At 40.0% G+C, this 14,725-nt stretch overlaps 1 protein-coding gene across 5 annotated transcripts in view; it reads left to right on the top strand.

The window, feature by feature from the left end:
• Positions 1-6: 6 nt before the first annotated feature.
• Positions 7-14,725, top strand: part of lamb4 (laminin, beta 4) — a 117,020-nt gene continuing 102,301 nt past the window's right edge. For 4 of the 5 annotated variants that reach the window (XR_005691996.1, XM_040004125.1, XM_040004127.1 and 1 more), the window contains exons 1-11: positions 7-63; positions 2,004-2,194; positions 2,902-3,037; positions 3,310-3,383; positions 3,527-3,715; positions 5,234-5,297; positions 8,213-8,427; positions 9,024-9,144; positions 12,752-12,940; positions 14,217-14,372; positions 14,506-14,609. Coding sequence is in view for 4 of the 5 variants with exons in the window: in XM_040004125.1 (XP_039860059.1) it covers positions 42-63; positions 2,004-2,194; positions 2,902-3,037; positions 3,310-3,383; positions 3,527-3,715; positions 5,234-5,297; positions 8,213-8,427; positions 9,024-9,144; positions 12,752-12,940; positions 14,217-14,372; positions 14,506-14,609 (1,461 nt within the window). In the remaining variant the exon portion in view is untranslated. The remainder of the gene's footprint in view (positions 64-2,003; positions 2,195-2,901; positions 3,038-3,309; positions 3,384-3,526; positions 3,716-5,233; positions 5,298-8,212; positions 8,428-9,023; positions 9,145-12,751; positions 12,941-14,216; positions 14,373-14,505; positions 14,610-14,725) is intronic. The other variant, XM_040004128.1, reaches the window with a different exon arrangement.

Below are 14,725 nucleotides of genomic sequence, written 5' to 3' on the forward strand. Positions count from 1 at the left end.
CTAGCGATCTGTGGAATCTACCTGACCAGCCTCAGCACAACATGATCTTTTACTTTTTCATCGGTAAGTTCAGTTTCTAATCACTGCCATATGTTTTCTGAACTTTCACTCAGTGAAGAAAGGAACAGTTTAAGTCAGTAGAGCTTGGAAACAAAGCACCTGGACTTCTTTAAGTTTCCTGAAGACAGTTCACCTCGCATCCAAGAAGCGTCTCCAGTTATAAAATGAAATGGTGGAGAGCCCTGGGTATTTAAACCCTAGTAGGAGTGATCCCAAAAGAGGGCCTGGGAAGGATCTCAAAGCTGGATTATAGATGGCAAACAGTTGGTGTCATAAGCCCCGCCCGCTGTTCAAAGATGGTCGTTCACAGTGGGCATAGATGGCTTCTTCCACTCCTCTTTCAAACCATCTGTATTCTCTGTCCAAAATGTGGACATTGGTGTCCTCGAAAGAGTGACCTTTGTGCTTTAGATGCAGATGGACAGCCAGTCTTGTCCCATCAAGGTGGCTCTTCTATGTTGTGCCATGTGTTTATGAAGTGGCTGTTTGGTTTCTCCAATGTAGAGGTCTGAGCATTCCTGTCACGGCCGGTGGGCCAACTCGAGCGAATAGACTCTAATGCAGACAGCACTCAGAGACACAGGGACTTAGGTTTAGTGACAAAGTAAGCAATGAATCTACTACTCAAATAATTCTATGACACTCTTTGAATGAGAATAATGCTATTATCCACTAGTTCCTTGAACAGTACCATAAGCACAACTCAAATACTCCTATGGATGTACTAGAACAACACTATGAGAGTCAAATGTTTACAAAAACACTAACTGAGAAACGAGAGGCTAGAAAATCACTACATGAATCTTGAGGGGGTCCATGGGGGAGCCTTGGGGCTGTCATGGACGAGGGCTGGGGACCCGACACTTCCAGTGCAGGACCCCTGGGGTGTGGGACAGAGGGAAAGGGTGTGGTGGTATTCTCACTCACTGAAATGAGGGAAACAGGTGTTAGAATGGGTTTCAGATGCCGATCCAAGGTGTAAGTTGCGAATTGCAAAGTCTTTTCACAGGTGCAGGTGAAGCATAGAGGGGTAGGTGGTCAGGGTGAGGTGCAAAGGTAATCCGATGAGTGATCTGTTAAAGTCAGAGTGCTGGGTGGGGAGCAAGGCAGGTGAGCATAGTTGGAGAAACTGCGAGTTGAAGCGATTGAACCAAGGCAGGCTATGGCAGTGAGTCTCAGCAACATCCGGAGATTTTCTGTGAGCAGAAAGTCAAATTTAGGAATAACTATAACCGCGACTAATGAGGGCTAGCAGACAATCTGGGCTGCCGGCTTAGGTGCAGCCTTTCAGCAGTGATGCGGCAGCTCTGCCCAGAGGTGGAAATGCCAGGATTGTGAAAACCCCAGCACTCATGCAAACCATGACAATTCCAATCACTTTCTTTTCAAACTCTTTAGACTACCATGACCTGGATAACAAAACATTAGAATTCAATGTTTAATCTAACAATGAATAAAACTTCCTGTAAAGAAAGTGACATTGCAGTTCTCATGTTGTGAGATGTGATGTCCAACACCTGCAGGTGCACCTCCTCTCTGAGGAAAAGTCCAAGTTGTTATGGCCAGGGCAGGGAGCAGTTGTCAGGTTGATCAGGTGTGCTGTTCAAGGTATTTTAGCTGAAGATTTGCAGACATGCAATCACTTGTTGAAGGTTTTCCTCTTGTTGTCACTTGTTTTTCTTCCCAATCTATTAAATTTAAACTTATTTTTAGTTTTCATCATAACTCTTGTAAAAACAAAAATGTGAACACCTTTCTCCTTCTAGAAATCTATAATTTAGAAAAAAAAACACTTCACTGTGATGCTTTGGAAAAAAGGATTGATTTAACGATATGCTGAAATATTTAAACTGCAGACAACTATTTTATTTTTATGTCTGTTAAAAGACCTACTTTCCCCAAGTCTGGAAGAAATGTCCAAGACCTCAAATGTCTTTGGTCAGTTTGTCTCTCTGCAGCTTTCCTTCCAGCAGTTCACCTTCAGGACTACAAGGACTTCCAGGACCCATGCCCCATCAGCTCCTGTAACCCCCAGCTGGGTGACCTGTTGGTGGGTCGTGCTGCTCAGCTCTCAGCGTCATCCACTTGTGGTCTGGATGGACCACAAAATTACTGCATCATCGGATATCTGGAGGTCAAATAGAAAATTCATACACACAGAGTGTGTGTGTGTGTGTGTTAAGTGAAGCAAAATATGTCAGCCTGTGTGTGAATAAACTACAGCTGAGCTCATTTTCTCTTTGATTGATGTTTCTGGCTGGTCTTCATACTGAAGCATGTTCAGATCTGTGTCTTTATTATCTGACGCTGTTCTCTTCACCCTGAGGATCATTTCCACCTCTCCCCGTCATGTATGCTTTTCTCTTTATTTTCTTTTCCTTCTGATGTATCGTCAATCTTTGCATTATTTCTCCAGCATTCAAAGTTCTTCTGACTGGTGAATCACCCGAGCATGAAAAGGCTCAAAGGATGAACGAGTAAAAATAACAGACAACTTGGCAATGATCCAGTTTTAAATTGTATGTTCAGGCTCTTCAAGCACAGCTTAAAGCATGACTCTGTCTTCTGCATTGATCAATAACAAAATAAATTTGTTATATCATAGAAGATGCTATTTTTGCCTGGGCTAATAGCCTGTTCCATGATTTGTAGGCGTTGGTATAATGAAGAAATAAGCATTACCTCCTTTATGGTGATTGAAATACTTAATAAATTAAATTAACTACAATAAACTACATGAAATTTCATTACTACTAAAGTAATGATATTTCATGTAGTTTACTTGTAGTATTATAAACCCAGAGGTAATCATTGATCAGGCTGGTTTATGTTTATTCATAGGAGGGGCAGAAATGTTTCACATGTGACTCTCGGCTACCATATCATCGCTACAACAGCCCAAACAGCCATCGTATTGAGAATGTCATCACAAATTTTGACCTCGAGAGAAAGCTGAAGTGGTGGCAGTCGGAGACTGGTAAGTTTGAGTATTTCTGCAACAACAAACTGTCCAATCAAAGGGAGAAGGAAAACTATGTGAAATCAATATATTAGTTACAAAAAACATTCTGTTTAGGTGGCAGAATGTGTTTGGGTAAGAGAAAGCACTTAGCTTTGCAACTCTACCCCTACTGCTCTGTGTGTGACAAAGAAACACGACTTACTGTTTGTGGATCGTTACAGTTAAAATATGCTACCACAAACAATCTGCAACACTGTAAGTCTGCTCTGTGCTTGCCTTCTGTGCAGGAGTTCATAATGTCAGCATCCAGTTAAATCTGGAGACTATGTTCCAGTTCAGTCACCTGGTCCTCAGGTTCAAGGTATACCTCTAAAGCGTACTGAATTTAATGTTTTTAGGGAATTAACTTAATGCTAGTCAAAAAGTCGTATGAACAGAAAAGAGCCTACACTTTTAACATTTGCCTAATCAAACATTAAGATAATGCCAATCTGCTCTGTGCAGAGTTTTCGGCCAGCAGCCATGTTGGTGGAACGATCAAGGGATTTTGGGCGAAGTTGGACAGTTGTCCGTTACTTTGCAGAAGACTGTTCTCTTCATTTCCCTTCAGTGTCGACTGCACCCACCAGGAGCATCGATGACGTTGTCTGTGACAGCAGATACTCTGGATCAGAATCATCCTTAGGTGGAGAGGTAACAATTTTAACTACAGCCAGTGTGAACATGAGCTTTTTTTCTATAGTTCCCCTGGGCTTCAGTCATTCTGGACTTTGTCATAAGAATTCATTGAGACAAAATTGAAACTAACTAACTAACTAACTAACTAACAGGAATGATAAAATGAAGTAGGGGAGACCGGGGATAGTTGTAACATTTTTGACATTTCTGTCTGTAAATTGAAGCTCTTTTAAGGTAGTGGATTCAAAATGTAATGCAAAGTATTTACATGTCTCTGCTATTAAATAGTGCAGCTATTTTCTCTGCAGCACAATTACCCATTGCATGGTATGGTCTCAAACACGAAGAGTGAAATGTTACAATTAACCCCATAGTCTGGGTTAGTTGCAACATATCCTGGGGTAAAATGTAACACAATGAAAAAAGGGTACTAAAAAAACATTAACATGTAATCTTTGTTTATTCAACACATGAATGCACTTAGAGCCATTTATGTAGCTGTGTGTGTGTGACAGAATGCAGAAATCTAGCTTTTGAACATATTCCAACACCCCCCCCCCCCCAAAAAAAAGACATGTTATGGAATTTTCTGCAACTGAATATTTCATTAATTTTGGTTGGTCTTCCTTGAGTTTGGCCTCATTGGCTCAGTGGGCATTATAACCTACAACTCTTGCACCAATTTTGAACATAACAATGAAGCTGAAAAAATGTAGTTGTTCACCAGCATCGTAATTCCATTACTTTTTATCATGGCTTACCTTGGTGTGGTTTGCAAAGTGCTTCAGAAAGATGAGGAAATCTGTTTCTTGCATCCATCCTGATTTATTTCCACTACCAGTACTTCCTACTGGTCCATCTCTGACACAGTGGTCTGCATAATGTATGTGTGGGGAACACAAACAGTGGAGGAATTGTGTTGCCAATGGCATTAACCGCATATACAAATGCGACCAGTGAACCTCTCTCTGCTGATGTCGTTGCCCCAACTTGTTTAATATAAGTTAAAGTAATAGTGTGGTAAGTTGCAACATCTGCATTATTGTTACAACTAACCCAGACTGTTGCTGTTACAACTGACCCAGACTCCTATAGCCACGAACTAGCTAACATTACAGCCAACAGCTAAAACATTAGCACTAAAGACCTACACAGAATATATCCCCATAGACATACAAATAACACAATTTAAGTTTGATGAGTTTAACTGCAAAGCAGATAATGTTATTAGAAATTGAAATAAAGTAGAAAAACTTACTTTTTGGCATACAAATTACGTTTTTTCATGTTAAATTGTCTGTTTTTGACAAAATGTGCTGATTTTTCACATGTGATAGCAGAACTGAGTTGGGCATGCACAGGATGAGTCACATCATTTGAAACTTAGCCCTGATTGGAGAAATTGGAAGTGTTACAACTGACCCACGTTACAACTATCCCCGGTCTCCCCTAATATAACAGCAAAGCATTAATTATGTTTTTTTATACTGGTTCTAAGTAAATATGTTTGTATTTCTTATATTTGTCCTCTAGGTGGTGCTGAAAGCTCTTGATCCTGTCTTTAAAACAGAAAACCCTCATGCACCGAACATCCACGGTGAGGTTTTCCTAAATAGCTGTCACTGTGTTTATATGTAATAATAATAATAATGGATTGCATTTATATAGCGCTTTTCTAGACACTCGAAGTGCTTTACAATTCCACTATTCATTCACTCTCACATTCACACACTGGTGGAGGCAAACCACAGTTGCCCTGGGGCAAACTGTGGGGGGAGTCAGGCTTATTTCTTTTATAACATTTTAACAAGGGAGTCTAAGGCTACATTCACACTGCAGGCGAAAGTGCATCAAATCTGACCTTTTTGACCCTATGCGACCCATATCCGATCATGGTATGACAGTGTGAACAGATCCGATCTAGGTCACTTTCGTATGTGGTACTGAATCTGATACATATATGATGTTTTAGAAAGCGACTGCTGTTTGAATGATCATGTCGCATTAAATCCGTCTTTTACATCACTGACACAGGACAGACGCCAATTATTAGCACCGGAGAAGTGCACGAGAAGACATCGTGAACGCTTCCTGGCCAGCAAGTGTAGATGTTAGTGAAACTGTTGGGAAGACAGCGTTGGAGAAACGTGAACATTTTATTTGTACTGTATAATCTGCAGATTCTGACAGAAATCTGCAACTATCCTTTGAAGCACCGCTCCTCTCTAAAACAGCAATAAGGATAATTACTAGGCCATATGTAAATAACAAAATAACTTTATAACTTAAAGCAAAATTGGGAAACGTAAGGTCTGAAACAAGTCTTTATATTAAGGTTCATCAGTCAAACAATATTGTTTGCTCTGGGTCTAAACGGAGCGCGTTGTGTGTGACGTTTCCTTGCGCATGCGGGCCGCTATGAGGGTTCACACTAGAGCGTGTTTGCTGTCACATTTTATTTGTAGTGTGAACGAGCAGACAAAAAAATCGTATTTGATCAAAAAATCGGAATTGAGCATTAAGACCTGCAGTGTGAATGTAGCCTAAGGGGACCAATGCGCTGCGAACATTACAGGGAGTGCAGAATTATTAGGCAAATGAGTATTTTGTCCACATCATCCTCTGCATGCATGTTGTCTTACTCCAAGCTGTATAGGCTCGAAAGCCTACTACCAATTAAGCATATTAGGTGATGTGCATCTCTGTAATGAGAAGGGGTGTGGTCTAATGACATCAACACCCTATATCAGGTGTGCATAATTATTAGGCAACTTCCTTTCCTTTGACAAAATGGGTCAAAAGAAGGACTTGACGGGCTCAGAAAAGTCAAAAATAGTGAGATATCTTGCAGAGGGATGCAGCAGTCTCAAAATTGCAAAGCTTCTGAAGCGTGATCATCGAACAATCAAGCGTTTCATTCAAAATAGTCAACAGGGTCGCAAGAAGCGTGTGGAAAAGCCAAGGCGCAAAATAACTGCCCATGAACTGAGAAAAGTCAAGCGTGCAGCTGCCAAGATGCCACTTGCCACCAGTTTGGCCATATTTCAGAGCTGCAACATCACTGGAGTGCCCAAAAGCACAAGGTGTGCAATACTCAGAGACATGGCCAAGGTAAGAAAGGCTGAAAGACGACCACCACTGAACAAGACACACAAGCTGAAACGTCAAGACTGGGCCAAGAAATATCTCAAGACTGGTTTTTCTAAGGTTTTATGGACTGATGAAATGAGAGTGAGTCTTGATGGGCCAGATGGATGGGCCCGTGGCTGGATTGGTAAAGGGCAGAGAGCTCCAGTCCCACTCAGACGCCAGCAAGGTGGAGGTGGAGTACTGGTTTGGGCTGGTATCATCAAAGATGAGCTTGTGGGGCCTTTTCGGGTTGAGGATGGAGTCAAGCTCAACTCCCAGTCCTACTGCCAGTTTCTGGAAGACACCTTCTTCAAGCAGTGGTACAGGAAGAAGTCTGCATCCTTCAAGAAAAACATGATTTTCATGCAGGACAATGCTCCATCACACGCGTCCAAGTACTCCACAGCGTGGCTGGCAAGAAAGGGTATAAAAGAAGAAAAACTAATGACATGGCCACCTTGTTCACCTGATCTGAACCCCATTGAGAACCTGTGGTCCATCATCAAATGTGAGATTTACAAGGATATATATTATATCCTTGTAAATATATATTATATTATATTATATTTGTTTTTTGTTAAGTTGCCTAATAATTATGCACAGTAATAGTCACCTGCACACACAGATATCCCCCTAAAATAGCTAAAACTAAAAACAAACTAAAAACTACTTCCAAAAACATTCAGCTTTGATATTAATGAGTTTTTTGGGTTCATTGAGAACATGGTTGTTGTTCAATAATAAAATTATTCCTCAAAAATACAACTTGCCTAATAATTCTGCACTCCCTGTAGAGGAACTGCAGGTTTTAGTCTTTCACCCATTTTTTTGCCTCAGGGGTTTACGCTCTTTAACAAGAGGTAGATGTCTAATGAGCCTCCAATAAATGCATCATTCACTAGCTGGGCCCACGTCGTTATTTGAGGTTTAACAGCTTTTTTAAAATAGATAATAGTGAATGGCTTAAACATGAATTGAACTGCAGTTTGGAGTTGAACTGGAGGCGGCTCCTAGGCCTGGCAGATCCCTCATGTACTAATGTGAAGTGAAAAAGGAGAGGGAGAGTGGTGCACGAAAACGAGACAAAAGAGCTTGTAGAAATGTATGTGTGTGTGTGGGGGGGGGGGGGGGGGGTTATATATAGATAAGAGCTGGAAGGGGCGTGTTTAGAGGCGTAGTCCCCCTCTTGAAATTCAGAAAATGTATCTCCAATTATGTTCTCTGCATATTCATCATTGGGAAAAACTTCCCAGCGACAGGCTGAAGATAGACCCTAACAAATGGCGCTCAGCAGCCCTGACACTTGTGTCTGTCAAATGGAACATTGTAATGGAAATAGGGGAAACGTGTAAAACTGAATATTGTTCTGATCATCATCCTCAGATCTGACCACCGTGACAAACATTCGGGTGAACTTCACACGTCTTTTCACACTTGGTGACACACTGCTGAGTCGAAAACGCAGGAACCCTCAGGACAAATATTACTATTCTGTTTACAACATGGTGGTTCAAGGAAGCTGTTTCTGTAACGGACACGCCAGCCAGTGTGTGCCCATGGCTGGAGTCCACGGGGACGTTTTCACCCAGCCTGGCATGGTATGGAGTAGAGCCGGTCTGAAATTATTCGTCCTTCAGTGATTAAGTTGATTATTTAAAGTGATTAGTGCTTCCCATCTGTTAGGATTAGTACTAGTACTTGTTTTTGTACTTTGTTAATGTTTTATAACAATGACTTATTGCATTATTGTGAAGCACTTTGGTTTTAAATGTGCTATATAAATAAAATTGTATTGTATTGTGATTTAATCAATGTTAACATGCTGGGTTTTTTGTTTTTAACAAACAGCTTTGAAAGGTGAATCAAGAACTTGAAAGTCAGTAAAAAGAAATTAAAGATGAAGGCAAAAATTGAGAGAAAAGATCATCTGTATTTGGGCGGCTGTGGCTTAGGAATTAGAAAAAGTCATCAGGCAATTTTGTATGTGTGACCTCGGATTTCTGCTATCCACAAATCAGTGGTCTTTGGGTAAAACTGGTGTTCTGGCCAGCAGGGGAAAACAGATGGAGTCCTAATATAACCTCTGTACATTTTTAATCAAATGTGTGTATGCATCATTTTTCCCTCGACATCACACTGTATACACCTGAAACTGCAGTTGAGCTCAGCAGGTAAAGATATTTTCTGATTTCAGGTTCACAGACAATGTGTTTGTAAGCACAATACAGCTGGAGAAAACTGTGAGAGATGTCAGGATTTTCACAACGACTCCCCCTGGAAGCCTGGAGGAGAGGGTGCAGCAGACATCTGCCGAGGTAACTCAAATTGACATAAATGTATCACTTTTTAATGTTTTATTTAAAAAAAAAAAAGAGATTGTTGGAAACATTATCAAAAATATTTTTAGGTTTTTGGCTAATACACAAATGTCATTTTGATTCAGTTGTCAAACTGATGTTTGGAAATGTTTGCATATTTGCAAAGCCTGAACGTATAAAAAAATAAGAAATCAACAGTTTTCCCTTTAAAAGAACATTTGCTGAGGCAGCAAAAGGTCAACTTCCTTCTGTAGAAGCTACGTCTGTATTAAGGATTCATTTTAGATATCAGACTACCTCACATGATATCAAATTACAACTATAGTAAGTAGTAAGTAGAATTGCTTACATTTGTGGATAGCATATGATTATTAGGGATTATCAATCATTCTTAAACACATTCCTTTGATGTGAAATGAAATTTTGCTGTCTGGTTAAAAGTCAAAAGTATATGTCCACTTTAATGACTGAAATATTTATTTTGTTCTGATCTATTTTAGATCCAGACAAAGGTTAAATTAAAATAGATAAAAGACACAAAACTAGAAGCTCAGGTAATGCATTTGATGGTTTTTTGTCCCATTTTAAAATTGAATATCAGCACTTTTCAGTAACAATAAATGGTTCTGTGTGTGGTCATAGAACAACCTTGCACAATTTAAGCATGATTTAGACTTTCTACCACCTATTTTTTATTAATGTTATAATAAAATAATATTAGTAAATTATAATACATTATTTCAGTCTAAATTTTTATTCAAATCATTTTAATTCTAATAAATGTGATCACCTTGAATCAGAAAAGTAGAACGTGAGCAGAGAAAAAGAAGTAAAATAAAAATAGCTCTGTTTCCTGTTGCCTCGATTGTAGAGGGGGACTTTAAACAGGAAATAAGCAGGGAAGAGGTCAGAGCGGATTCAGCAGGTAGGGAACCTAAAATCAGCTGTAATGTCTCAGTGTGGGGAAAACAATCACAACCATTTCTGCTGAGAGCTTAAGTCCATTTTCTTACACAGCTGAATTCAACCAGATGTGAGCAGATGTTTCCTGACCTGTCCTGGCTGAGTCCATCCTCTACCCTGACAGTACCCTGTTTATGCTGTATTTATATTACACTATAGAGTTGGTATGAATTCAGTCAGTGAGTCTCTGCTGCAATTGATGGAAGCTAACTGTGACCATGATCCCACAGCCACTGTGCAGCAGTCACAAACTGTTCTTTACTTTGAACCCATCACAGTGCAGCAAACTCACCTGTTCATCCTGCACTAACCTGCAGCCTTTAAATAACACAGTTAGTCTGCCTCAGTTTGTTTAGCAGCAGCTTTATGAACAAACATCATGTGTCACGTACAGATTCAGAGACATGAGGACTTCCATGTAGGGCTGCCACAAACGATTATTTTGATAGTCGACTAGTCACCGATTATTTTTGCGATTAGTCGACTAATCAGATCATCATCCATTGGACGTAAAACGTACAGCTTATTGCACCAGCAGCATCTGCTCTTATATAACTATCATTAGCTTACAGCTTTAAGTGTTTAAGGTCTGTGCTAACTAAAAATAAAGACAAGATGGTAGTTTATTAAATTTTAATGAAATTTGCAGGTTGTTTCGGTGAAGTTTAATAAACTCCTTGCTATCTAAAATATAACAGGACACTGGAGTAAATTCTCGAGCATCTCACACTTCTGATGATCAGCTGTCTGCTTGACGTTTATTCAGCTGTGTAAAAACTATAACTTTAATCTCAGCCAAATGATTTACTCAGGAACAAATAAAATACTAAAAAAAAGCCAAACAATAACATTTTTAAGTTATCTAAGTGACTTATATATCATGTTTAACCTGAGTAGCAAAAGATGGCAGTGGGTTTGAAAACGATTTGCCGGGAGTCCGGTGTTCTCACCTCTCTCGCTATCGAGCTAGTGGGTAACAGATGTCTGTGAAAACGTCGGAGCGCTTTTGAAAATATGTGGTGTCTTGATAAACTGAGCAGATATTTGAGGTTTACACAGCTACATTCTCGCCTGAAAATATATTAAACGTTTATTTTGTGACCTAGAAAGAATAATAAGAGTAATATTAAAACTAACTAGCTGCCGCCATTGTTGACAACTGTTGGAAACTGCGCTATGAATTCTGGGTCGGAGCTACTTTTTCTTCTTCGGGGTTTAACGGCAGCTGGCATCCTTGTACATGCAGTGCTGCCATCTTCTGTTTCAGTCCGTTATTACACTCTTAAATCCTGCTACTTATTCCTGCATCTTTTGGGATCTTACAAAGCTTCAAACGACGCGTCGACTATTAAATTAGTCGTTGACGATTTTGATAGTCGACGTAATCGTGACTAGTCGACTAACCGTGGCAGCCCTACTTCCATGTGAGCTTTAAATGAGGATCCTTCCTTTAACTCTAACCTCTCTCCTTTCTCTCCTTCTTTCTTATCTGTCTCCATCTCTGAGTGAAATTAGCTCTCTGCCTTTTCTCTCCCATTAGAAATAAACCAGCTGGACCTTTGGCATTATTTATCAACATAAATTAATACAAATTAAAAATAGGAATAGGAGGAATAAAATTCAGTAAAATTTTACACTCCAATCTCATTTTCTGGTAATATTTTTGGAGTTTAAAATTATAAACCTATGACCATTATTGTCTACAAGGTTAAAATGTGAATGTTAAACAGCACTTCCTGTTCTTACAGCAAAGAGGTGGCTGGGCAAAAGGAACAATAAAGGATTGTATCAGTTTGGCCAGAAAACATCTTGATGATCCCCAATAATTTTAGGGAAAATACTCTGGGGACTGACAAGACAAAAGTTAAACTTTTTGAAAGGTGTGCACCCCATTACATCTGGCATAAAACTAACAGCATTTTAGAAAAGCAACATTATAGCTTCAATAAAATATGGTGGTGGTAGTGTGATGGTTTGGGGCTGTTTTACCTTCTCAGCACCTGGAAACCTTGCTGTGGTAAGTGTAACCATGAAATTTTCCATCTACCAAGACATCCTGAAGGAGAATAGCAGGCCATCTGTTCATGACTTCAAGCTGAAGCCCACTTGGTTTCTGTAGCAGGACAATAATCAAAACCCAGCAGTAAGTCCACCTCTGAATGGCTTAAAAAACACTTTGGAGTGGCCTAGTTAAAGTCCTGACCTTAATCCAATTGAGATGCTGTGGCATGACCTTAAAAAGGCAGTTCATGCTCCAAAAACCTCCAGTGTAGCTGAATTACAACAATTCTGCAAGGATGAGTGGGCCAAAGTTCCTCCACGGCTTTAAAAGTGTCATTGCCAGTTAATACAAATGCTTGATTGCAGTTGTTACTGCTAAGGGTGGTCCAACCAGTTATTAGGTTCAGGGGGCAATCACTTTATCACACAGGGCCATGAAGGTTTGTAATTGCCCCCCCCCCCGTAATAATAAACCACTTCATTTAGAAACTGTGTTTTGTGTTCAGTTTTGTTATCTTTGTTTAATACTTAAATTTGTTTGATAATCTTAAACACCCCTGTATCTTGTTTGTTGACATGATTAATTTTTTCATTTTCCATAACTTTTATACTTTAAAATGCTGTTTTCTGTCTTTCTTAGCATGTAATTGCCACAATCACTCGGACTCGTGTCACTTTGATGCAGCTCGTTACGAAGCGACTGGAGGTGTGAGCGGCGGTGTGTGTGATGACTGCGGCAACAACAGGATGGGGCCTCAGTGTGAACAGTGTCAACCTTTTTTGTATCAGGATCCGCAGAGAGCGAAGGATGATCCACAAGCCTGCATACGTAAGCTTTTATTATTATTTTACTTTTTGAATATTCATGCTCTCACTGCTCCTGTAGAAATGAGTCTCACCTTTTTCTGTTTCTATTATTTTCTTTCATCGCTGAAGTGGTGCGGCTGGATGTTTGTCAGAATGCAGCTATTTATGGGATATTACTATGTTAACAGTAATGTCTGAATGTCAAACCCAGTGATTTATGACTTTTACCAACATGGTGCAGTAACAGTCTCCATTAACTCAGTGAAAGCTGACCGTAAAATATGTTTATGGTACAGAAACGGGAATAAATTCTGAGCTACACTGGATAATTTATGTTATAAAAATACGCTCTGCCTCTATTTTTAACTGCTATTTTGTACCGTTGTTGTTGAATGCTGGTTATTCATAAAATAAACAAATGACTCATTTGTTTCTAAATTAAGCAGTTGTTCTGGTAGTCTAAGGATCTTGGAAAGAAAAGCGTCTGGAATTCGTTAAGTTGCTTGAAGACATTTCACCTCTCATCCGAGAAGCTTCTTCAATTCTAGGGTCAAATGGTGGAGAGTCCCAGAGTTCCACCATTTGACCCTTAGAACTGAAGAAGCTTCTCAGATGAGAGGTGAAACATCTTCAAGCAACTTAAAGAAGTCCAGACGCTTTTCTTTCCAAGATCCTTAGACTACGATGACCTGGATGACTGAGAACCTTCACAGACAGTTGTTCTGGTAATTAAATCTCAGCAAGTTTGTGGCTGATGGAGTCGTGCTTGGTCCATGAATTTGACTTGGTCCATAAGCTGTTTTCTCATCAAATGGGCTCCTCCCCACAGCCCATAATGACCCTTAGGCCAGTGTCTCAGTGGACCGATAAGTCCACTCCTGGCTCCAGTATAGCACTACATTTCTGATCAAGATGGCAGTAGATTTGGGTGTAGGGTTTTTTTCAGTTTATCACAGCTATGGTATTATGCATAACTTTTGTCGCAAACAGAATGTGTGTAATTGCCAATTTCAATCACAGTAGTAGCAGACTGTCTATCTGTATTTGATGGCACAATAACTAGAGCCACTGTTTATGTTGATATGACTGTAGCCTCAGGAGGAGGGTGATTACCCAACACAGATCCAGCCCCTTGTTTCTCAGGGAAGCTGTCTCATAACAAGATGATGATTATTGTATGGTCTTTAATTTATAATGTTGTTTTGATCTGGTCCTTTAGAAATAAATCTGCATTGAGTGAAATGACGTAACAGCTTTGGGATGATGATGTCATACCATGTAATGGTGATGTGTTTCAGCATGTAACTGCGATCCAGCTGGTTCACGTGGCGGCGGTCAGTGTGACGCTCTGAGCGGTCAGTGCGTATGCAAAGAAAATGTGGAGGGTCAACGTTGTGATCGCTGCAAACATGGCTTCTTCAGCCTGAGGCAGGATGACCCCACGGGTTGTCAGGGTGACCAAATAACTTTATTTGTCCTGTTGTCATTCTCAACAAAGGAGCTCCTGCTTGTGTGTATATGATGATTTCAATGAGCTGAAGGTATGAGCGTGACAGCTGACTGTGTGTGTGTGTGTGTGTGTTTCAGCGTGCAGGTGTCATCCTTTGGGGAGTGTTGGGTCATGTGATCAGCTAACAGGAACTTGTGAATGTCACCCAATGGCAAGTGGACCGCTGTGTGATCGGTGTCTGGTAGGCCACATCTGTAAAATAAGTAATTTCCTCTTTAGCTTCCTTTCATCCTCATTAAATTTAATTGATAATAGAGCTGGGAAATAATTCAAACAAATAATAATCCCAACCTAAGG

The sequence above is a fragment of the Simochromis diagramma genome, unplaced genomic scaffold (genome assembly GCF_900408965.1).
Source record: "Simochromis diagramma unplaced genomic scaffold, fSimDia1.1 OVJJ01000482.1, whole genome shotgun sequence".
NCBI lineage: Eukaryota > Metazoa > Chordata > Actinopteri > Cichliformes > Cichlidae > Simochromis > Simochromis diagramma.